Raw genomic sequence first — 27,077 nt, forward strand, 5'->3', positions numbered from 1 at the left:
AAAGTTTCAAGATCCCAAACATACTGTCAGTTTGTATCATCGACCGTCATTGTTAATTCAACTAACAGTTAATTTTCCATCCATCCATCCCCACACATACACAGATCCATACATACATATATACAGACAAACAGACATATATAACATACACACATATATTGGATATAAAATTGCAGAAAACGAAAAACGCCCTGTCATTTGGTACCTCTTGGATGATGGTATGCTCTTAGACAAAATCGTAAAAAATATGTTCAGTTTAGTATTAGATGATGTCCCGTGATAATTAACATTCAGTCATTTGGATTGCATCATTTATATTGAGACAGTTATGTCGATGTGATTTCGTCATCTGAAATGGGGGTGGGTAGTGTCTCCAAAACACTCTAACTTTAACAAGCGATTGTAGTTTCAAAGTGCTTTTGGATGTTAAAGTGCATAGGAGTCTGATTGTAGCAGACCTCTGCATATCCCAAACACTCAAAATGTATTTTCTTGCAAATTTTCGATCCTGAAGTTTGTGATGATTGCTAGTTTTGCGGGGTTTCTTTCTTTGTTTGCTTTTTGTTTTTGTTGGGGAGGGGGGGGGTGTTTACCAAGATAAAAGTCAAACAAAGTGGGAATCGTGAGGCTGGCACAAAACTAATTTGCTTGAGCTTGACAGGTAATATGTCGAATGATAAAACGTGAGATCAGCTGCATTTGTATCAATTTCTAGGTGAGGCTGACTACTTTGGAACGTATTAACACGTGTTCGAAAAGGCGTCACCAATCATTACCCATGTGACATACACGTGACATCGGGAATACACTCCAAATACCAGAAATTACGAGAATGTGTTTGAAATAAAGAGAACATATTCGAAATCACGAACGTATATTAGAAATAACGACAGAAACCTCGAAATTTCGGAAAGCAAGACACAAACAATAACTTTAAATGAAGAGAAAATCATGGTAAACTAATTTATGCTTTAAAAGTAATAATGGGATACCTTTTCGCCCGTATCGTATATTTGCAACAGTGAACTCGTTATGCTGCCACATTTCCGCTCGTGCATTCCGTGTTTAATATATTGGCTACCACAATTCTCAGACTGGTACATTCTTTAACAGGTAATCCAACACTTGGTCCGGCAGGAACGGTTTCAGAAATATGTACACCTGAAAAAAAGATTACCTGGCAATTGAATACGTATTACAGATAAATGGAAGGAGGTAAGACTGGATAAAAGATCGATAATCGGAATTATCATACTTCTATGAGTGACATTTAAATTGGGTGACGAGTGAATAGTGACATAGCGACAATGTCACAAATGGCCGAAATGTCGCGTTGTCGCATTGTCGCGCTTTGGTTAATTTTGCCTCTTTTTGCTTGTTTTTGAGAGGGCGACAACGCGACAGTGTCCCTTCTAGGATTCAATAATAAATAGCTAAACTATATATATCCACCCAGAGCGGTAACGCATCCAGAACTCTCTGAAACAAATCCCTTGGTGTTCCAACAGGAATACAACCAGTTACGTTCTAAGTATAACACTCACAGATCCATCTTCACAGACGGATCCAAGGACAATGGCCAAGTTGCCAGCGCCACAGTCATTGGGGCCAAGACTGTCTACTCTAGGATCCCCGACAACAGTTCCATTTTCACCGCTGAAGCCAAAGCTATCTTCTCAGCTTTGACCTACTTTCAACAGCAAAAACATTCCAAAAACTTCTTCGTATTTACAGATTCATTATCCTGCCTTCAAGCACTTCTAAACGTGACTTCAAGTCACCCAATCATCCTGGACATATTAGAACTGTACAACGACCTTTCTACTGGCCAATATGACATCATCCTCTGCTGGTTGCCGGGTCACGTCGGCATAGCAGGTAACACTAAGGCCGATGTTGCAGCAAAAGCAGCTCTCGAAAAGCCCCTATCTCCACTGCTTATCCCGTACAGTGACTTCAAACCCACTATCAAAAGCTATACTCGGGACCTGATGCAAAAAAGGTAGGACACTCAAGTAGGAAGAAACAAACTCCATGAATTGAAGCCAACAATCGGTTATACCTACTTGGGTTGTCAGTCAAGACGCGATGAGGTAATTTTATGATGATGTCGTATTGGCCACAGTCGATTTAAACATGACTATCTGCTGAAAACGGATGGGGATGGGCCCCCCATGTGTGTCTCTTGCAATGAGGTGTTCACCGTCAAGCATATTCTGCTTGAATGCATGGACTTATCGCCTGCAAGGGACTCACATTATGATGCAAGAAACCTAAAAGATCTGTTCTCACGCGTGAGCGCCCATCTGATACTGAACTACCTGAGGGAAGTTGATCTGTATCATAAATTGTAACTGTGAAATGTAATAACCATAAATTGTAACAATGAAATGTGACAAACCGCCTGCCTTTAAATTTGATGCTATGACTTTTTCTGCTTTTGAATGACAATGTAATCAATAAATGTCTTTGAAATAAAACTCATTCCGAGTATGTACTTACAATATTTTCTTATGCAAACTTGTTCTCGTCACTATATGGCTGGAAAAATGCCGATGTGACGTAAAGCTCAACTCAACTTAACTGTTATTTAGAGTTGATTGTAAATATCACGATTTATTGACAAAAGTATCAAAACCCAAACTGAGGAACATGGACAATATCGCTGACGACAAGAAGGCAATATTCAATTTATTGCATTCACAATTATATTCGCCATTTTTGAATCCATTTAACTAAGATATTCATAGGCCATATGAATTCATCGATTATAGTGTGTCATAGCCATTTGACCTCATCGATTAAAACGAGGAATAGCAATATGATGCTATAGATTATGGTGTGTCACAGCCATTTGACGTCATCGATTATAGTATAGCATAGACATATGACGTCATCGATTATAGCGTGTCAAAGCCATATGCCGTCTTCGATTATAATGGCACACGTGAGTGAACTACACATATGGGGAACATGTTGGGTAGCGTTTGAAAAAGTTCATGAGGAAAGTACGAGGGTAGTCATAATGGTTTCATATGGCGAACATTTAGCTTCGATGGCGAAGAACACGGGAATATCTGAAAACGTTTTTTGTTTCCCAAATCTGGTCATGTGTATGAACAGAGGTGAGAAATATATACCCCTTGGAACTATCAAAAACTAGTGAGTGAGTGAGTGAGTTAAGATTTAAAGTCACATCGGCAATATTTCAGCCATATCGTGACTAAAGCAAGTTATAAATATATCAACAATTTAAGTGAAATTATAAAATTCTGCCAACGAAGGACAGTAAAATAACTAGATAATCACATATATATATGTAAAACTAGTAATTGAATCTAAAACATTTTAACTATAGGGGACAACACAATATAAAAATGGGCTATAGATCGCCACCAACTGAAGGTAGATCACCATGCTAGGAGCCATGGGGACTTACATTACTTTTGCTACCTGCATGGATCCTAGCTGGATTTACACCATCCCTTCAGCCATTGGCGATTGTAGGAAAATTTAGCCAACAGTTAAAATAACAAAAATACTACGTTTAAAATGTGATAATTTATATTTTACTTTGAAAGTTTTGGGACTTACGTACCCTCTCAGGAAGACAATAATTTTACGCTACGTCAACCCCCTTTGAGGGTACAGCCACTAACAATCTCAGTGACTAATTTAAATTACCAATAATAAAATATTTATCTATTTACAAATCAGTTAATAAATCTAATTCTTTTAATAATTCAACTATTAAATGATAATTAGCATTATTAAAAAGATCCTTCAATGTTTTGACATTAAAATACTTATCCCTTGTGATGGAATATTCAACACAGTTAAGCAGGACATGCTTGACTGTGATTCTTTCATCACAAGGGATACAAAACGGAGGATCCTCACCTTTTAATAGGTACTCATGAGTATATCTAGTGTGGCCAATACGACATCGTCGTATGATGACCTCTTCAAATCTGGACTGACAACCCAAGTAGGTGTAACCGATAGTTTGTTTGATTGCATGTAATTTATTGATACCTACTTGGGTGTCCCACTTCTTTTGCATCAGATCGCGGATGTAGGTTCTAATGATAGCTTTGTAATCAGAGTATGGGATAAGAAGTGGTGTCACAGATTTGTTGAGTGCAGCCTTAGCAGCAAGATCAGCCATCGTGTTCCCATAATTGCCAACGTGGCTGGGTAACCAACAAAAGACGATGTCGTATTGGCCAGTAGCAAGCTCATTATACAATTCAATAATTTCTATTAAAAGTGGATGTTTACAAGAAATATTTTTAATCGCCTGAAGGCAAGACAGAGAGTCAGAAAAGATTATGTATTGTTTATATTTAGGGTGTCTATTTATATATTTGAGAGCTGTTAGGATTGCGTTTGCTTCAGCTGTGAAAATTGAACTGTCAGTGGGTAATCTGGAAGATATTGTTTTGGACCCAATGACAGTGGCACAAGCAACCGCGCCACCATCCTTGGACCCATCTGTAAATAAGGATTTATATGTATTATATTTACTTTTTAATTGATTATATTCTTGTTTATATTGTAAGTCATTAGTTTCTGATTTTTAAAATTTAGTGAGTGTTAGGTCGACTTGCGGCCTAACTAATTGCCAAGGAGGAGAAGAAAGAAGACGGGAAGGAGATATATTCTCCAACTCAATGCCAGCAGCAGAAATATATTGTTGGATTCTTATCCCAAGAGGTGGAACAAGTGAAGGTTTTTTTATTATACAAATCCTCATAAAGAGGATTAAAAACGCAAGTGTGAGCAGGATTGGATTCATTAGAATATAACTTTGTGATATATTGTAGGGACAATTTGATACGGCGAAGTTTTAAAGATGGCTCATCGGCCTCAACGTAGAGACTGTCAATGGGAGAGGTTCTGAAAGACCCAAGACAAAGTCTTAGACCCTGGTGATGGATAGAATCAAGTAGTTTGAGGTTGCTTTTACAGGCTCCACCATATACGATAGAGCCGTAATCAAGCTTCGAGCGGACAAGTGATCTGTAAAGGTGTAGGAGCGTAGCTTGATCCCCTCCCCACCTTGAATTAGACACGACTTTCAATAAATCGAGTGCCTTCAGGCATTTAGTTTTTAGGGATTTAATATGCGGAAGAAAGGTTAAATGGGAGTCAAAAATCAGACCCAAAAATTTGGCCTCTTTTACAACCTTGATGGGTGTGCCATTTAAAAACAGTTCTGGGTCTTTATGAGGCTTATATTTTCTACAGAAGTGTAAACAATTAGTTTTGGATTTAGAAAATTTAAAGCCGTTTTCAAGACACCATTTATTTATTTTATTTAAACACAACTGTAGTTGCCGTTCAATAGTATGCATATTCTTACCGCGGCAAGAAATGTTAAAATCATCCACAAAAAAGTGATCCATCAATGGAATCGTTTAAAACTTTGGATAAGCTGTTGATCTTAATGCTAAATAAAGTGACAGACAAAATACTGCCTTGCGGGACACCCTGATCCTGATTGTAATGGTCAGACAGGGTTGAACCCACTCGGACTTGAAATTGCCTGTCTTTTAAAAACTGTGATATAAAAAGAGGTAAACGACCCCTTAAACCAAAATCATGTAAATCCTTTAAAATGCCATGCTTCCAGGTGGTATCATACGCTTTCTCGAGATCAAAGAATAGCGATACTGCATGTTGTTTATTGACTATTGCATTTTGACAAAGGATTCTAAACGTACCAAATGATCAATGGTACTACGATTTTTCCTGAAACCACATTGAATATTTGTTATGAGATTATTGGTTTCAAGATACCATGTTAATCGATTATTTATTATTCGTTCCATGGTTTTACAGACACAACTCGTTAAAGAGATTGGTCTGTAATTAGACGGATCAGTATGATCCCGGCCAGGCTTTTGGTATAGGGACTACAATGGCATTACGCCACGAAGGTGGGAAATTCCCTGAAGTCCATATTTCATCAAAAATTCTAAAAGGATTTCTAAACATGATTCCGGCAAATGTTTCAAGAGCTGATAGTGAACATTATCAGCTCCTGTTGCTGTATCGTGAGCTTGCTCAAGGGCGGTATGGAGCTCATGTAACGAAAATAGTTCGTTATAATCTTCACCGTTGTCCGAGTTAAAATTTATTCTTTTCTTCTCCTGTTGTTTCTGATACGTTTGAAACTCAGGGACATAATTAGATGAAGATGAATGCTTGGCAAGAGTTTCACCAAGTTTATTTGCAATGTCAGATTTCTTAGTCAATAAATTATCACCGTCCTTCAAATGATGAACAGTAGATTTGGAACCTTTGCCCTTTATTCTTTGGATAATGTTCCACACTTTTGACATAGGTGTACGTGAATTTATTTTAGAAACATAATTTCGCCAAGACTGACGCTTATTTTGTTTAAAAGAACGTCTAGCCTTAGCATTAGTAATTTTGACCTTGTCTAGATTATGGACAGTAGGGTGTTTGCGAAAATATTTTTCGGCCTTTTCCTACATTTTCTGGCCTGTTTGCATTCATTATTAAACCATGGTTTACGAATATGCGGAACTGCAGAGGACTTAGGAATTGTTTTGTCAGCAATGTGATTAAGTATATCCGAAAAAGACTGTATAGGATCTTTACTCTTCCTAAAAAGATCATGCTGCAAGTGTTCAACACACAGTTTCTCATATAATGACCAATCCGCCCTGGCGAAATTTCTCCTTGATAAAGGTGGATCATCACCAGGGCTGATTGTTTTGAGAATGGTGGGGAAGTGATCACTCCCACATAGGTCATCATGGACCATCCATTCAAATTCATTATATACGTTGGAATCAATGAGTGACAGATCCAGGGAAGAATATGTTCCCGTAGCTGGATGTAAATAAGTGGCTGAATCATCATTAAATATACATAAATTATTATCGGAAATGAATTCCTCAAGGATTTTACCTTTAGTATTGATCTGAACACTTCCCCAAAGCGGGTTGTGTCCGTTGAGATCACCCATAATGAGGCATGGCTTTGGAAGTTGATCGTATAAATTTTGGAGCTCTGCCTGTTGAATATTAGTAGAAGGAGGTATGTACAAGCTGCACAGAGTTATTGCAATGTGTAGGGTCAAACGAACAGCCACAGTCTGAAGATTAGTATTAAGAACGACAGGACTATGTATTATATCCTGTCGTACTAAAAAATGGAAGCACCCCTGTTGCTCTACCTCCAAGGGGAGAATAAGAGTGGTAATCACTGTACCGTCTCAAATTAAAAGAATCTGTATCTTTTAGGTATGTCTCTTGCAGACATAACGCTGACGGTGTAAAATCTTGTATCAATAAGTGAACCTCATTAAAGTTATTCTGCAATCCTCTGCAATTCCATTGCATTAATGTCGACAATTGAGTCATGGTGGCTCAATTGGCGATCGTTCACGTGAATGTGAGGAGGATAAGCTCCTCTGCCTGTCTTGTGAGGACAGAGTGACCTCCATGTCAAGAGGTCTAAATGAATTTTGGAGAGGAAACTCCGAAGATGAAGTGAGAGTAGGTTGGGTTATTTTCCTTTCCTTTTTTTCCTTTCTTCTTTTTGTACTGATCTGTTGCTGGTTGGGAGATAACTGAATTTGATGTAGAAGCTTGTGATGACACAGGCTGAATTTTTAGTCTGAGATCCTGATGTAGATTGTCTGACTGGGGAAGTAGGGTTTGAGGTTGAAGATACAGGTTTTTCCGAGTTGACCCATGTCAAGTCAGTCTGGCATGCAATGGAGGACACTGCAACAGAGCGGGTGACTGCGGCAGAATAAGAAATGTTTAATGGCGGTGAAGACTGAGTTGTGAAAAGTTTCCTGGCTTCAAGATAAGAAAGATTTTTTTCACATTTAATTTTCATTATTTTGGATTCCCTTAGAAACACAGGGCAGGACCTGGAAGAAGCTGGATGTGGGCCGTCACAATTGGCGCATTTGTATTCATTTGTGCAATCTATGTTTTCATGATGTTCACTACAACGATAACACACTACTGTGTTTCGGCATGAGTGAGACCCATGTCCAAAGTGTTGACATTTATAACACCGGAGTGGATTGGGGACATACACATCCACCCCGATGTTAACATAACCTGCTTTGATTGACTGTGGAATGGTTGATCTAGCAAAGGTCAGGAGATACGTGTTAGTATTTGTGATTTTGCCATCTTTTTTGACCGTGAAACGTTTAACCTCTGTAACAGCCTGGTCTTCAAGCTCTTCAGCTATGTCCTCCTCTGACATGTCAGAGAGAGACAACGAGCCCTGTCTCGTATAATACCACGGCAGGAATTGAGAGTCCTGTGCACGGACACAGCAACCTCAACATTAGCAAATGTTCTGATAGACAAAAGATTAAGAGATTGCTGTTTCTGTGCGCACTCCACCAGAAGTGAACCACTACGGAGCCGGGTAACATTTCTAACTTCCCCACAAATCCCATGGATAGCTTTAGAAATAGCAAATGGATTCAGTTTAATAGGTAGGTAGTCAGAAGCTTCGATCACTAAGAATCGAGCCCAAGAATCAACGTGTAAAGAATTGGTTTCATTTGGACGATCTATTTCGTCCAGACGTCTCTTTTTTTCATTCCGCGACGAACCAGCTTGTTGGGGTAACATGATGAAAGGAAATTTATTCGACACCCCTGCTCCCCACCCACCATGGAGTGTCGACAAGGACGATGTCAAAGAGCACCGGATATCCAAGATGCTGACACCAGGGATACAGGGATGTTATACTCCAGCGAGTATGACGCAAATAGCAATATTTGTATACCAAATTAGATGCCAGGGTGGTTCTGCCCATGACAAGAAATAGGATACATACTGAATTTGGAGGTCAACGTCACCAGATTGGCCCATGAGCCACCGCCTTCTGGCATAGGACTCTAGGCAATTAAATTGATCAATAATTTATAAGTACAATTCAAAATGGCCAAAACCCACAAAGAGTTAAATGTGCAAAAATACATTCACTATGCGCAGGGCATGGCGTTACCAGCCAATTGATAGAATCGGGCCGATTCTACCACCCGTCTAGGTGAAGTAAGGGCCAAAGTGGTGTGTTGGGCAATAGGAACACGGTTCCAGGATCCTACTGCCCTCAACCACCAGGCTACCGTCCTCCACCGACACAGGGGCGCAACCCACGGCAAACGGGTTGGTGGACCATATATCCCCCCGGGTCCACAACGGGGGTGAAGGGCGCTTGGCGTGACCCAGCACCCACCACGAGGAGGTGGCCCTTCATGGGTGCCTATCAAAAACTAAAATGCTACCATTTTGGATTCGTTGTTATTTGAACCCCACACTCACCCTTATTCCAGGTCTATGGCGGCGGTCTGTAAATAATCGACCAGACAACCCAGTGATCAACATTAAGAGCATTGATCTACGTAATCGGGAAACGATGACATGTGTCAGCCAAGTTGGCAAGACTGGCCACCTGGCCGCGATTTCTCGAAACAAATTTAAGTTTCTACTCAAATTTCAAACTGACAATTTTGACATATTGAAACAGCTGAATTTTTAACTCAACTGCATTTTCAAAATAGGTAAAGTCAAAACAGCTGATGTAATCTATCCAACAAACTCAAATTGTCTACTCTGTTTGAGTTCAATATCGATTTCAGTTTATTCTGGGAAATGCATTTTTTTTTGCGTTTCCCACATTTGAGTAAAAACTCTTACTGAAATCAAAACTCAGTCTTAAGTTTGTTTCGAGAAATTGGGACGAGATCCCCATATTCACTGTATCTTGCGACAAACATTGGCTGCTGAAGAGCAATTCTAAGCCGTATTTTCAGGGGTACCTACCACACGAAAGTCCACAAGTGAATTCGTTCCCCCGATGAGATATCTCGGGCTGACCTTGACTTCTACCAACTGACGTTCCATGATGTCAAGGACGGCGTCGCATGATGACGGTGATTTCTTTGCAGCGGTGTACAGGTCATTGACAACCTGTTCTGCCAGTTGTTGTGGGTACACCCTCCTGACGTCATCACTGACCGAGTTGAAACCGTCAAACAGTCTCCTTCTGAACATTTCAATCTGCGTGCAATAACAGAAAATTATCAAGCGTCTCGTAAAAGAACGGGAATGAGACAGTCCGAATGTGTCTTGCAACTGTGCAACCTCGGAAAGGGTAACACGGAGTACTCCGAGCGACAGCTATCGGAACCTTCGCCCATTACTATGATTAGTACAACACGACTCGGTTACGAATGTAAGCAGCCTAACGATTGACTCATTCTAATTCGCCTCTGTCACTCGATTCAAGGAATTTACATTTGTCACGATAAAGACATTTCTTTGTCATTTGAAGTATTGTCATACAACGTCAGACGTTCAAGCCTGGCTAAACTGGTTTGGGGGGGGATAATTATTAACAGGATTTCAAACAATTTTTTTTTGTTATACCTGTGGTAGATTTGTTTCCAATTTAAACACTTCCTCAAATCGAGAAATATAATTGAAATAGATAAAAAAAATAATAATCGAATTTTAAAGTTTTAAAATATACACGAAATGTAACAAAAATAATCGAAAAAAGTCGAAATGTCTTAAAGCAACAAATAATTGAAATAAAGATGTGTTAATTAAACAAATGATTTATGTTTTAAAAGTAATAAAGGGGTTAAGTGTTGCTTGATATTCTTTAGAACAGTGAAAAAGGAACCGTTCGTCTAAGCGAACAAACCGCGTCATCGGTAAAATGACATAAAATCAAAGTAGTCAGGTGCCTGTCACATGATTCATGTGTACTACACCTGTGTGCGAAATAGCCACTGGCCCTCAAGCCCGTGGCTAGGAAAAATGCACAGTCACTGGCCCGAGTTCAAAATTGTAAATATACCACTCTCTCCGACTTGTTATGTTATAATACACTTTCAAATTATGCAAGATTATGGTCTGATAAATGATGGTATTTTACCTCTTTGTAATCTTTGGCTTAGTTCTGCTTCTTGACTCCCTGAACCCGATTCCAACCCCCAACCCCCCCACCCCTGTCTCTGCGAATGCAAAACATTAACTTCAATGTGATCTTTAGTCATTTTCAAGGAGTGGTCATATTATTAGTACATCTGTGTGACATTTGCCGACACGTTTCGCCTGGGATGCTCATGGATCACTTACATTGTGTTCGCGAAGAATGGCTGTTGTTCCCCGGAAATTTCTGTGGCGGTTGGCTAGCCCACTGGTTAAAGCGTTCGCTTGTGACACCGAAGACTCAGGTTCTATTTCCCACATGGGTACAATGAGTGAAGCCCGTATCTGGTGTTCCCCGCCGTGTTATTGCTGGAGTATTGCTAAAACCAAACTCGCTTATTCACTCACTGCATTCTAGTTTGAAATGTAAAACTTTTCAAAAAAACTAGAACTGAAATAATAAATTCTGCTTCACCCATTTTTAATGTCTGGTTTTGTATGTCTTTATCGCAAGATATGATGCAGGGAGATATTATGGTTGTGCTCTTCCAAAAGTAAACATTCGACTAAAATTATGAATGTATTAGCAGACATATTGGAGAATGTTTTGCTTCAGTGATTTTTTTGCGGTTTGGTTACTGCTGGCTAGATTGGCTATAAGTTTGCGAGGCGTAGATTTTCAGATTTCATACCCTGTACCCTCAGTTTTTACCTCAATGGTAGGTTTCCTACAAATTCACACATTGAAATAAGAAGGCACAAGAAATGGGCAGCATTCAAAGAAAACTTGTGAATGTTTCAACACAAATTGTTTGTTTTGGACACCAACAACCTAGGGTGAAGGTCATTTTCCAAAGTTGGTGTCACTTTCACAGTAGCTTCACCCAACCTTCTATTCCCTCATGTATATTAATATACTAATTTCATTCAATCCAGTGTTTAATGGTTCCAATTGGAATAAGAGATTTTAGTTCCGTTTTTGTGGTGTTAAATAAGTAAGTTGATATAAGTAGTTTACTGAAAGGTGCAGATTGTCTTGACAAAGTTTACAATTGCAATGTTTTTAAATGTGCGCATTCATAATCTGATTTCATTTATGTTGTGTACAAATTCTATGTGGCTAATAAGTACTAGTAGTTGAATGGGACGTTAAGCATTATTTAACTCATTTGTATACAAATTCTATTTATGAATGAATTTGAGAAAACTAGAATTCAATTTGTTGCCACAAAGTATGGTTGAAATACTTTGACGGGAAAACACCTCTCAGTGTTGGACATTCACCTCGCAAAGTAGCTATAATACGAATTTCAAGGTGCTACCCACATGGTATACTTTTGCGGAAAACTGAACCCCAATATATTTTTAAAAACATACAACGTTTTCAACCCACAAGGCCTGTTTTGTGCGTACGTCCGTCCGTCTGTCCGTCCGAACGAAATGTATTCTATCCACTTCTCCACGATAACCGCTCTGTGGAATTCAATGAACTTATACATGGGCTTTCTTGGGACTCTAATGGTGTGCATCTCATTATTTGTTTTTTATATTATATAGTTTTTTTGTAAGTTAGAGACATTTGAACTTAGGTCCATTTTTCTGAATTTCTCTATGATGATAGTGTAATAGGGGATGAAGTATATCCACTTCTCCACAAAAACTGCTCAGCAGAATTGATTAAACTTCTACATGTCTTTTGTAGGGACTCTAAAGGTGTGCATTTCATATTTGTTTATGCAATTTCTTAATTTTGTCACTTTTACAGATGTTTGAACTTAGTTGAAGTTTGTTCTATTCAGCATGTTCGTTCCATCCAACAGGGTGTGTGCGTTATCCACTTCTCCTCAAAAACTACTTTATGGAATTCATTTAGATTACACATGTGCTTTATAGGGACTCTAAAGGTGTGCATCTCATATTTTGATTTTGTATTTTACTTATTTTTCCAATTTTAATGCCGTTTGAACTTAGATAAATTTTGTTGAATTTCTCTCTGAATATAGTGTAGTAGGGGATGAAGTCTATCCACTTCTCCACAAAAGCTGCTCAACAGAAATGATTGAGCTTCTACGTGTGTTTCATTGGAACTCGAAAGGTGTGCATCTCATACCTTGTTCATCCAATTTCTTAATTTTGTCACTTCTACAGATGTTTGAACTTAGTTGAATTTGGTTCTATTCATCCTGTTCGTCCCATACAACAGGGGGTGTACTTTATCCACTTCTCCTCAAAAACCACTGCACAAAACTCATTTAGCTTACATATGTCTTTTATAGACACTCTAAAGGTGTGCATCTCATATTTTGTTTTGTATTTTATATTTGAGACATTTGAACTTAGATTAATTTTGTTGAATTTCTCTCTGATGATAGTGACATAGGGGATTAGGTCTATCCACCTCTCCACAAAAAATGCTCAACAGAATTGATTAAGCTTATACGTGTTTCATTGGGACTCGAAAGGTGTGCATCTAATAGTTTATTGAACTTGTTCGTGAAGTTGTTCAATTATTGATCTTTATATGATAATAGGTTGTGGTATCTGACCCCTCAACACATTGATTTTAGTGTTTTGAAGTACTTCAGGGGACCCTGAATGTGTGAACTCTTCCTACAGCAGCGGGGGCATCCGTGTCCCTGGACACAGTTTTTTCTTGTTTAATATATGGTTTTCGCCATCCAGAGATGGTTTTCATCTGACGCAAGTCATTTACGAGATAAATTGAATTTATGTTATTTAAAATCGAAGGGTCACAGAGTAAGCGTTTTGAATGAAATAAAAATGAAATGGATGTTTTAAAATTATGCTACTTACTTCCATTCAAACCACTTTATTCAATCCATACATTCTTTTGGATTAATAACAAGAGAGCCTTTCTGGTGTATGCGTCGTCATTGAAATGAAAAATGATACTAGCACATGGTCAGATGCTGTCGATATACTAGCAAATGATCGTATGCTGTTGATATACTAGCACATGATCGTATGCTGTTGATATACTAGCACATGATCGTATGCTGTTGATATACTATATGCTGTTGGGATACTAGCACATGGTCATATGCTGTTGCTATACTAGCACATGATCGTATGCCGTTGATATACTAGAACATGATGGTAGGCTGTTAGGATACTAGCACATGATCGTCTGCTGTTGATATACTGGTCCAGAAATGTTCAAGCATCATCTTGATAAATTCTTCTGTGGGTTTACAGATCTTCACAATTCTTATTTTCTTTTTCCCTTGAATATCAACACTTTTCCACTCTTCATGTTCTATTTCAATATCATCCTGAACAGAAGAAAGCAATACTTTCATTTGTTCCTCAGAAACATGTCTGCCTACAGCTTCAGGGTTTGGAGATATGCCTATCCCTAGGGTACTTGTTAAACATTTGAGCTTTAGTGCCATATTTTGATGTTTAGTACAAAGGCATCTGTTTCTTGATACAAGGGATGTCACCTCGATGTGTTTTGGGCGCATTTTGCAAAATGCAGAAAATGAAATACTTGTTTCTGGGTTTTCTGCTCGGAATCTTTCATGAATGATACTCAGATAGTCGTTCAGGATTCTGGTTTGTTTTCTTTCGCCATTACATTTCTTGAAATCTCTTTTCCCAGGCATAGCTCTGCTGATTTCGTCTTTCGCTAAGAATTCTGTCACTTTTGTTTCAAGATTCAATTTCAGTTTTGAGAGTCGTTTTCTCTTTGTAACAACATTAAGTGTTTTTCTGTTTCCTGGTGCACTGAATTCATGTCTTGTTATACCAGTCACTTTTGTGAGATATCTAATGCATCTGTACTTCTTCACAATGCGACCACTCACCACAGTGTTTATTGACGATCGATGTCTCTGATTAGTGTTTTCATCATGAGCATTCTTTATTTCGAAAATGAGGGCATTACCAATCTTCAGTTTTCGCACAACAGACCTAGGCACAGATCTTGGACTTATTCCAGACTTCCTGATATCATTTATAGCTTTAGATTTCGGAGTGAGTTCTAGTGTGCTTCTGGAAGCAGCCTCAATTTCCTTGTCTTTTTCAATCGTTCAAATCGTTTTTGAAAGCGCCATGATTTTTGTTGATTCTTTTTCAACAGTGATGTCAATCTCAACACTTTGTGCCTTGACTTTGCCAATAATTTAGATCTGCGTGTAGACGCCTTACGCTTGGTAGGAAAGGGACGTAGGAAAGGGAAGTTGGACCAGCAATCGGTTCATCTGTGATCTTGTCTGTGAACGTGTTGATGGTTGCGGATCGGATGAACTTGAAACTTCATCCAACTGAGTTGCACTTGAATTCAAAGTATCATTCGAGGTCGATGCTTCAACAACTTCAACTTGTACTGGATGTCTTTCATTGCGTTCCTTGCATTGCCTTTTTTCGGTCTGTACCTTGAAGAGTATTCTTTATCAATAAGTCTTCGTCTATTCAACTTTGATCTTGACAACATTGCGACAGGAACTCTATATTTGACTTGCCTTAGTCTCTCTTTTTCTAAAAAGTCAGCATCATTTAGCTTTTTTCTTTCTCTGTAGGCACGCTGAATTTCAGCACGTGTCTTGCCCATTATGGCACTGCAATATAATACTACAAGATATATTAAAATGCCTATGTAGTTCTGGCTGATTGATATCTTTTCATTTGATTCAATCAACCATAATTCCATAAAAAACAGATACGTTACCATTCTTTTCTCATTACTGTGTTACTATAACTATGTCTAAGTATTTTCAGCACATCCAAAACGTAATTATTTTTTATTGATAGTGAAATCATTTCGAATTAATAGAATGTTCACATTAAAGTTTTAATTTTTATTTTACCAGATACGTTACTGTTAAAAAGCAAATACGTTACCTTCAAATTTGTAATAACCATCATATGTACCTATGTCAGTGTGATTAAAATACTTACTGTGTCGTATTGCATTATGGTTTTTATCATTTTGATATGAAACTCTATACTTTTTACGTTATTCTAACTCAACCAAATACGTTACAACATTTACCAGATACGTGACCAATAAAACCAGATACGTTACCGTCAGATTCCCTTCAACCGCCTGCTATACAAACATTGATTGTTTACTAAGAAAATACATCAAATTACTTTCACAAATTAACCCAAAACTTTCAAAAAAGGTGTTTTGTTGACCTTACTTATGATAAAATTCAATGATTCATTGAAAAAAATTGCGATTTAAGTGGATACATACCAAATGATGACAAGACTGCTTCTTCTGCTCTCATGACACCCGGAAGTGGACTAGCAGACGATGTTATCATCCAATTAAAATACTCCTGAATGTAGGCAGGCGCAGTAGTTACTTTTTCAAACATGGTAACGTATCTGGTTGTAACGTATCTGGTTAACTTAATTTTATAATCCATTTAATTGCAACTATTCAGGGCAGTCACGTAAAAATTTGTGCTCTCAATTGAGCGAAGGTCTCCGGGGAGTAGCTCATGTTGTCTTTTCACCTGGAACAGTCAGTTGAGGGGACTTATAATCGATTACTTGGTAACGTATCTGGTCAAAATCTAAAGTGACAAACGATATTTCAAAAGATCTGAGCATGATTGTTACTTTCGTAAAAATGTAAAGTAATTTTGTCTTTGAGGACATGTAGCTGTTGTTTTGACCTACCAATAGCTACAGAATTAATTGTCCTGTTGTTGTTAAGAGGAGTTTGATGAACGCATGAAAGTGCGTAACGTATCTGGTGACATATTTCAAGACAAGTAATTTGGTATAAAAAAACAAAATACAACACAAAATATGATGTTCAGGGCTACACATAAATATTTATTAGAATACTGTGGCAAATTAGAACATTTCAGACAGCTGTAAATAGACAAATTGATCAACAAAAGGTGTACTGACTGAAATACACACTGTCGAAGACAAACGAGTGAGTGAGTTTAGTTTTACGCCGCACTCAGCAATATCCCAGCTATATGGCGGCGGTCTGTAAATAATCGAGTCTGGACCAGACAATCCAGTGATCAACAGCATGAGCATCGATCTGCGCAATTGGGAACCGATGACATGTGTCAACCAAGTCAGCGAAACTGACCACCCGATCCCGTTAGTCGCCTCTTACGACAAGATAGTCGCCTTTTTATGGCAAGCACATGGGTTGCTGAAGACCTATTCTACCGAAAAATCACATAACAGCATTGTGTGGGATTAACAGACGTTTCTTGTACCCTTCCTACGAAGTGATTGTGATATGTTTTTATTTATGTCCACCTTTGTTGTAGTTCCAATGTAACAGAATGTTAAAAGATCGTGTAAATATTTTTATAACTTCACAAAGACGTCAGATGATGTTAATGTGCAAGTTTAGTGGAGAATGAACTTAAATGCGATCTGTATATCCATGCCCAGGGCCATACAAAAATAGTTTAGGTGTCTAAGGCGGTCTGAATATCCATTATCAGGGCCATACGACATAGCCCAGGTAGTAACCTCTGTGGGAAGAGAATGCTGTCAATCGCGCATCTCTCACTGTCAATTTGGTCGAACTGAGCAAGGGTTGAAGTAGTCGGAATGTTCAGCCTAAAATACCCTTGTATTCTTCTTATAAGGCCCTGCTTCCTTCCGGAGACATTTTGTCGCCGGCTGGATAAATATTTCTTTAACTGATTGACGGTATAGATTGACAGATCCTGGCTAATTTCGAGCGAAGATGATATCGCGATGTCTGCCACTTTGGATATCGTAGGCCCCAGAAATGACGTTTGAGTTAACTCCCCTTGGGTAACAAAGGGACGTAACCTAGTTTTCGGAAAGGCCTATAGGGTTTGGTGCCCCATAATGAATGGTGAGAGTTAAGGTCTCCGAGGATGAAGGTGTTGGGCGTTATGAATTTTGCTATGTTGTCCAAATCTTGAAGTATATGTTTAATGGAAGGTATTCTGTAGATATTCATAAAGGTTAATACTTTATTATTAATTGTTGTTTTAATAGCCAGGACTTCTAGGTTAGTGGTTGGAATATCAATTTCTGAATAGTTTAGTTTGTGTGAGATAAATATCCCCAGGCCCCCAGCTGGGGGTCCTGCGAGGTTTATAGGACGATGTAATTGTAGCCTGGGATGTTAAAGGCGAATTTAGGTGATAATTTTGTCTCTTGAAGGAAAATTATTCGGGCCGAATTTTTGTTTTGGGCGATGAGTGCCTTAAGCTCATGCCCGTTTGCTCGAATGCCGTTACAATTCCATTGCATCAGAGCCATGACTGCAGCAATTTTGAAGAAAACTTTATAAAAAGTCATGGGTGGGGCAGAAATTTTGATTGAGCGGTTAGTTGCTATAGTACCTTAGTGGTAACTTATTTAGGAGAGAGATTTGACTGCGATAATGAGGCTGGCTAGACTTTTGTGATACATTTTGTTTTTACGTGCGATGTTATGTAGTTTTTTTGCTGCTGTGATGAATTCAATGATGAGGTTGAGGTTGATTTTTTGTGGGGTGAGTGTAAGGTTTATTTGAGAGGCAGGTGTAGTAGGTTTTGGGGGTTTGAGTGAGCGTGGTTTTGGAGATGCAGTGATTGGGGGATGTAGGAGGGAGTGGTTGCTTGGGGGGGTGGGGGTGCAGTTTTGGAACGAGGTGGATTGGGTGGGGTTTTGGGCTGGTAGTAGTGTTTTTTTAGTGGGTTGGGAGTTTGGGGGTCTTCTCAATCACCCTCACCAACAATCTCCCACCTCTCCCCTCAGGCACGGCCACCCACCCAATCCTCCCTACCAAGCAAACTCGCCTTCTTTGCTCCCTCCCCCCGCTCCTTTAAACCCTATTTGTATATTTTATACCTACATTCCAACAGGTTTCTGTTGAGTTTCAGTTAACTATGAATCCATCAGGTTTCCGCAAGGTGTCAGTTATTAGGGCTCCAACAGTTTTCCGCAGAGTTTCAGTTACCAACAATCCGACATAGTTTCCGCATAGTTTCAGTTTCAGGTTCACAGGCTTGCATATGCGTTTCAAAGAGCCAAAGTTAAACATTCTTCTTTATTCATATTATAAACTTTTGTTAAAAACAATATAAGCAATTTGTTATTACCATGACGTTTACTTAAAGCACAACAGAATATATAATAAGATCCACTGTTTTATTTTCTCAACATGAATATGAATTAGCATTTAAGGCAAATAAAGGTCATACATATAACTAATAATATAGCACTAAGGAACAGAGCAAAACATTTTGGCATAACTCAATCCAGTTTAAAAAATTCATATATCATTTATGACAAAGTAGTAATATCATCAGTTAAACTTTCATTCAGTTATTATTTTGAAATGTCATTTTAGATATGAAATTTGTTTCTAAAATCATGCTAATGGTGAAAAATGTCAATAACATACAACCTAAAAGCACAGTAATAAAACATAGCTGAATCGGACATTTATTCGCATTCAGCCACCACTGTATGTCACAACTATCGCCAAACATCCACTATGATATACATCCTACAATAACAAACGCTTGCAATACAGAAATAAAATAAAATAAAAATTACATTCTGAAATTGAAAATAAACTCAATTTATAAGAGATGGTCACTTAGTGTATGGCCCACTTAGGGGCATCCCTGGGCGGAGATCCCTCTGTTACTTTGGTTGGATGCCTCATCCTCGTCCTCATGTTGGCCTTGGCGAGAGCAGTGGCGGTGTAGATTCTTTCCAAGTCCAGAGTCGTCGTGTATGCCCCAGGCTTGCTGAACTCCCAGACAAAGGGGACAATGCAACACATTGACATCAGCTTCGTCACTCACGACTGGTGATGTCATGTCTATGGCGAGGGTTGTCGCTACTTTTTTCTTTCATCTATCTGACCAATTGATAGATGCAAGTCTGTTTAGGCGCTGTGCAGGTTTCTGAAAATGACAGGTCATAACGAATTGCTAGTGTATTTTAAAAAAATTACACAAACATCAATCAACAAAAAATTGCAAATGCCAAGGATGATTAAAAAAAGTCATCCAAAAGAAGGTTTGAATAAAAAAGTACTAAATTGAACAATCACACTTTCCACTGGTTTTCTAAAACTGAAATTATGCAATTCATCACACTTCATTGACCGAATGAAATATCTAATTTTGTAAGGAGAACACACAATCTATACAAAATTTGCCGTGGAGTTACATGCTTTCCACACCAGAGATAGTATATCTGAACATTTATTGCATTTTCTATGTAGTCATAATGGTACTAGAAATAGGCTGTCATCAAATTGCTATATTCAATCTCTTACAGTTCGTATTGTTGAAGGCAAAAGTATAATCACCCAGTGGAGACTGTATGTTCACACCATTAAGTCTTTGAGGTGCATTTAGATGTGAATAATGCGAGACATGACTGTTTGGTGTGTCAACAGCGAAGTAGCGTAAAATTATTGTCCTCCTGAGAGGGTACGTAAGTCCCAAAACATTTCAAGTCAGTTTAAGTGTACCAGGTTTTTAATCGTAGTATATTTGTGTTTTTTAATTTATGGCTAGATTTCTCTTCTGTCGCCAATGGCTGAAGGGATGGTGTAAATCCAGCTAGGGTCCATGCAGGTAGCAAAAGTAATGTAAGTCCCCATGGTTCCTAGTATGGTGATCTACCTTCAGTTGTTGGCGATCTATTGCCTCTTTTTATATTGTGGTGTCCCCTAAAGGTAAAATGTTTTAGACTTAATTACTAGTTTTACATGTATATCTGTGATATTCTAGTTGTTTTACTGTCCTTCGTCGGCAGGTTTTTCTAATATCTGTATATGTATTCTATTTAAATGTCAACTGTTCTCGTCACGATATGGCTGAAATATTGCCGATGTGACGTTAAATATTAACTCACTCACTCACTTTATTATGTGAAAACACAATGTTTGGGAGTGAATATTTACACCTGACGAAGCGGGGTAAGCATTCACTCTGAAAGGTGTTTTCACATTATAAAGGGAGCTGACATCCATAAACCTTTTCTCTTCACCATTAATTGGAAATTATTTACTATTTATAATGAAAATCACTACAGATAGGTCAAATTTACCTTCACATGTTCCTGCTGACCATCAATGGTCATTATACAGTCTCCAGACTCATCATCATCAGCTTCGCTGAAAAAATAAACAATAGCACGTTACTTTTCTTTGCATTTTCCCCTTTATTCATGCAAGTTAAAAAAAACAACCAAACAATTGCAGTGACATTTATACTAGCACGCAAACTACAGATTTATCACTTCAAGTTATGCAATCAGTAAGTGAACGGCCTGACATAAACATCCCGATGAATGAAGTTTAGTTATCTCATGTGACATAACCTTGGAGTAATATTACGGTATTGTAAAATCAAGGGGTCAGCTTGATCGCAATTTCACACCTGTGTGAAGTTAATCATAATTTCAAATTGGGCCAAATAGAGCTTAAGTTTACAGGTAATTCAAATCCTTTTTCAAATGTAACTTTAGTATGATTCATTTTGTGAAAATGTGTCTAGGGAAGCATAATAATAATATATTCCAAATGAAATTATCTCTCTGTTTCGTAGTACCATGAATAAGCAAGGGTGATCTTTTCCTCCAGGAGTAGTCGTGACAAAACGTTTCTTACAACAGCCTAAATGAATAAAACAAATCCATTAATATTTTATCTACATGTATTTGCTATATTTTTTCAAAATTGTAATATAATTGTAATATAAATTAATTTTTCTACTTCACCAACCTTTGAAAATAGTTCGAGCAAAACTATATATACAGTCATGGGACTTAAGTATTCGTCAGTCGGCAAAATTATCATAGACTTGCATGCTATTTTAGTGTGGCTATGTAGTTTTCATTAATTCAGTTTTCCTTTGGTTGTCAAATGTTGCAGGTTGTTAGGAAATCATCTTGGTCACAGATACATACTGTCGATGTAATGTTCCTTCAAGTATTTTCCGCATTGTAGTTACATGAGCAACATATATACAACATTGTGTATTCTTTACCCATCGACCGCCATGTTAAAAAAGTGTCATAACCATGACACGCATCAATCAAAGTGTGGTCATTCTTTGAGTGAGCGAGTTATTATTTAACGTCACATCGGCAATATTTCAGCCATATCGTGACGAGAACATTTGACATTGAACTAGAATACATATAGATATTACAAAAACCTGCCGACGAAGGACAGTAAAAATACTAGATAATCACAGATATGAATATAAAACTAGCGAACAAAGCTAAAACATTCCAATTAAAGAAGACAATACAATGTAAAAATGGGCTATAGATCGCCAACAACTGAAGGTAGATCACCATGCTAGGGACCATGGGGACTTACATTACTTTTGCTACCTGCATGTAACCTAGCTGGATTTACACCATCCCTTCAGCCGCTGGCGATTGTATGACAATTTAGCCAACAGGTAAAATAACAAGAATACTACGTTTAAAATGTGATAATTTATATTTTACTTTGAAAGTTTTTGGACTTACGTACCCTCTCAGGAGGCAATAATTTTACGGTACTTTAACCCCCTTTGAGGGCACAGCCACTAACAATCTAAGTTAACAATCTAAACTACCAATCATTAAAAAAAATCTATTTACAGAACATATTATTCAAAATTCATTCATTAAATCAATTTCTTTTAAAAAGCCAATAATTAAATCAAAATTAACAGTGTTAAAAAGATCCTTAACTGTTTTCACATTGAAGTATTTATCCCTTATGATGGAGAATTCAACACAGTCAAGCAAGACATGCTTGACCGTGGTTCTCTCATCACAAGGGATACAAAACGGATGATCTTCACCTTTCAACAAGTATTTGTGAGTATACCTTGTATGGCCAATGCGACATCGTCGCATAATGACCTCAAATCTGGACTGACAACCCAAGTGAGTGTAACCAATATAAGGTTTTATTTCATGTAGTTTATTAATACCTACTTGGGTGTCCCACTTCTTCTGCATCAGATCACGGATGTAAGTTCTAATGCCAGCTTTGTAATCAGAATATGGAATAAGAAGTGGTGTCACAGATTTATTTAGTGCTGCCTTGGCAGCAAGATCGGCCATTGTGTTCCCAGAAATGCCAACGTGGCTGGGTAACCAACAAAAGACTATGTAGCACTGGCCAGTGGCAAGCTCATTATACAATTCAATAATTTCTAATAAAAGGGTCATTCTTTGAAATACTGAATTGAAAATAAAACGGAAATTATGTCTTCGTAGCTGAGATGATTCATGACCCATGTGCAAATTATGAACAATATCAAACGGATATCAAACATATTCAAGACATTTGTCTAAGGAAATAATGCACAGTGACGAATACCTATGGCCAATGACTGTATCGAGAAATCAGCATGTTTACCAATCCGGATTTCTCTACGTAAAGTAAATAATTCATTAAACGTTATTTGACTACCACAAATTTGGTCTTACCTGACACGGTCGTGGTACTGCAAGTTTTTCGCAGCCATTTCCTTCTTCTCTTCCAGGTCGCGAATCTCTCTTCTAGTGCTTTGAAGGAAACTGAGGCGACTATGAAAATTGCGCCTCGCAAAGACTCACGGGAAATACATTTTGTTGTTGTTTTTTCATCTAACTCTAATATTACAGTTTGACCATAGCTTTCTGCGTTATACAACAAAATATACATACACTATAGACATAAAATGTCAGCAGTGTGTTTTTATAGTGTTTTAGGTAGTTTCGCGTGGATGTGATCCGGTCGACATTTTTTTATTTGTTTACATTGCCGACATCAAAGAGTGAAAGGTAGAAATGAGCAGATTGAATGTGAGTACCCAAAATGACAACAGTGGGGCTGTTATATGGGCTTAAGGGTCTTTTCATCGCATTATGGGCACTGGTTGCTTCTTCTCAGTGTCAGCATCAACATGTAGGCCTAGAACTTACAGTACTTTTGCTTCCTGCATGGACCATACATCTGATAATTTCTACTTACAGAATCGAGGTAACAGTAAGTAAATATAGTCCCCCAATGGAACAGAACAAAGCTACCTTTGTCATTACATCTAAGCTGAAACAAACAGACTTGTCAGTTTCCGGGTAAAGAAACCTAGCGGAAACCGAGTCATTTTGCTATGAATGTTTCAGAGTGACATAATCATTACGCCCAATAAATTCATATTCAGACATTAATCGCTTGATGATGGAAAGAGGATGGTTTCTCAATTTGGTCACTTCCTCTTCTTTTAGCTTGCTGCTCTGGCATACGAAGTTTTTCGTGCCTACTTAGGCAGCATCCACAAACAGAACGTTCTGGTTAAGATCAAGCAAATGAATAAATTTATCTGTGTCACCTGCCTTACCATCTTCTTCATCACCAAATGCTTGCAACATTAAAATGTTGGCCGACTGTCTAAGTAGATAGAATAGGGAATCTTTTAAGCCATATTTCAGACGTCCTTCAGTTGCTTTGACCTCCTCAATTGCCTGTTCCAAAATAGTGAAATTCCTCCGACGAAACATATCTTCTGCTGTCATTTGATGGTGTGGTGTTTCTTGAAACGCAAGAAGTAACCTTGATAACAGCCTCATATCATTCATCACTGACTTCCTGGTCCCCATTGTCTTTTCAATATTCCTTAAATTCTTCTGAAAAAGGCAACTATTGTAGGTTCAGTCCGGCATGTCTTGCCTATGTCATCGGACTACAAATGCAGCATTACTTCTTTAACGAGAATATCTTGTTCAGCAGCAGCTCTCTCTTCTACTTGCAATGCACCCGTGGATACTGAGTTGGGGACAAACGCACTGTCCTTCATGCATATCGACTTATGTCTGTGGTAGAGTCGCCGACTGTAAAATCAATCGCATGAGGTGCAACAGACCTTTCAAAATTTTTAATGATAGATTGTTAAACAACTTTTTTATTTTTAGGACAAACATTCTGCAAAAACCTCACAGAGTGGGTACGATGTTTTGATTATGATCAGCGTTTCATTGAGTATGTTATGTTTAATATTTTTTGGAGTTAGATTGCAATTCATAGGTCCGCTTTTGAGCCAAACGGACTGTAGGATGTGTTGCCAAAAGGCCTACTGATTAGTGTTGGGAATTGGTTAAAGTCTCCTACAATCGCCAGCAGCTGCAGGTCTAAGGTCCATGCAGGTAGCAACGGTACTGTAAGTCCACATGGTGCATAGTCTGGTGATTAACCTTCAGTTCTTGGCGATATATAGCCCATTTTTTATATTGCATTGTATTTATAAATAAAATATGTTTACAATTACTAAATAGTGTTAGACGTCATCTGGGATACTCTAGATATTTTACAGTTCTTCGATGACTGATTATTTAACATATATTTATTGTGTAGCTAAAACTTTTCTCATCACTATATGGCTGACATATTGCCGAGATGACGTTAAATTTTAACTCACTCTCTGCTATATCAATTACATAAATGATAATTAGTCAAATGAATTGTTTGGATAGTGTATTTTATGTTTACTTCTATTTTTTTATAAACAATTTCAAGGTTGCAGTGTATAACACTACAACATGCTTAACATTTTCATTCAATGACATATATAAAATATTCTTGATATAATTTCATACTTCTCACATTTCTATGATCAATATTACTATGCACAACAATGGCTTGCAAGAGTAGCATTTGCACGTATTCAGCAAACAAGAATCTATTGTACTAAAGAGTGAGTGAGGGAACTTAGTTTTACGCCGCACTCAGCAATATTCCAGCTATATGGCGGCGGTCTGTAAATAATCGAATCTGGACCAGACAATCCAGTGAGTGAGTGTGTTAATATTTAACGTCACATCGGCAATATTTCAGCCATATCGTGACGAGCAACAGCATTAACATTGATCTGCGCAATTGGGAACCGATGACATGTGTCAACCCAGTCATCGAGCCTGACCACCCGATCCCGTTAGTCGCGCCTTTTACGACACGCACAGGTTACCGAACACCAATTCTAACCCGGATATTCACGGGTATCTACTGAAGATCAATTCTAACCCGGATCTTCAACAACAGAGAATATGATTGGGGAGATTTTAGAAGTGCGTTGTTGGCATGGTTACAGGGAAAACATGTGGCTATAGACAAGACAATATCAGACACAGAGAGTTTGTAGACAAAGTGCTGTCACAGACAGATTTCACAAATTTTACATAACAAGCAAATGTTTGATTGTACTAATTGTCTTATATGCAAACATCTTAAATTTGTCTCATAATTATTCAACAGACACATGTTACTCATACACAAATTCACCATCAATATATCTATCTGCTTCACTGCTTCCCAAATACATCTACTAGCGCGCACCGGGAAAGGAAGCAGGATTTAGAAGCATGAAAGTACACCACACAAAAACCTGAAAGCCACTTACCACATATGATTCTGTAACAATAAATAAAAATGAAACATTACAAATGATTATATTTTGGACATCACAGCAGTTAGTTGTTTTTCTTGTGTTTTTTGTTTTTTGGGGGGTGGGGGGGTTAGCCTAGTGGTTAAAGCGTTGGCTCGTCACGCCGAAGACCCGGGATCGAATCCCCACATGGGTACAATGTGCGAAGCCCAATTCTGGTGTCCCCCGCCGTGATGGTGCTGGAAAAAAAGCGGCATAAACATCAAACTCAGTCAGTCAGTTTATTTTTTCAAAAGATCTAATATTGAATTTTTATTTACAAACGTATAGGTCAATCAACGTTCATTTTGGATTATCCGTTTTTATGAAATTTTATGAAATACAGAATCTACCAGAATGAAATAATTTTAGTTTTCTATTTATTGTCTGAACTTGTAATTTCTGCGTAGTGAGTGATCGAAACACGAACAATCGCGTGTTCATTTACAATATGAAATCACCGGGAGGTTTTCATCATCATGTGTACTAAACAATACTTGGGAACTAAGAATCTGCTTTCGTGTTGACATCGTAAATAGGTACACCTCTGTTGCTCTTGCAAGTAGGATGAGATTGTCCCGTTGGAACACTTTTCATCACTCCACATTCACATTGGATATACAGAATGCTGGCAAGGACATAACGTGTCTCCTCTTGAATATCGAACAGTTGTAAAACGTGACCACATTAACGACAGTTGATTTGCCTGCTTAGGACGTCAAGTTCA

At 38.1% G+C, this 27,077-nt stretch overlaps 1 protein-coding gene across 1 annotated transcript; it reads right to left on the bottom strand.

The window, feature by feature from the left end:
* Window positions 1-1,078: 1,078 nt before the first annotated feature.
* LOC124260249 lies at window positions 1,079-10,067 on the bottom strand. The gene is made up of 2 exons (XM_046694507.1): window positions 9,837-10,067; window positions 1,079-1,161 (listed from the first exon to the last, which is right to left on the bottom strand). Exons 1-2 carry the CDS (start codon window positions 10,065-10,067, stop codon window positions 1,090-1,092), a joined length of 303 nt encoding a protein of 100 aa, XP_046550463.1. The 3' UTR covers window positions 1,079-1,089.
* Window positions 10,068-27,077: the final 17,010 nt, after the last annotated feature.

This window comes from Haliotis rubra, unplaced genomic scaffold (assembly GCF_003918875.1).
Source record: "Haliotis rubra isolate DU_JTF1 unplaced genomic scaffold, ASM391887v1 Scf757, whole genome shotgun sequence".
Taxonomy (NCBI): domain Eukaryota; kingdom Metazoa; phylum Mollusca; class Gastropoda; order Lepetellida; family Haliotidae; genus Haliotis; species Haliotis rubra.

Excerpts from the sequence above, each read along its gene's own strand:
- LOC124260249 (XM_046694507.1), bottom strand. The coding sequence starts at position 10,067 with ATGTTCAGAAGGAGACTGTTTGACGGTTTCAACTCGGTCAGTGATGAC. Across the intron at positions 1,162-9,836 it reads CACTTGTGGACTTTCGTGTG|GTGTACATATTTCTGAAACC; the intron begins GTAGGTACCCCT and ends TCTTTTTTTCAG.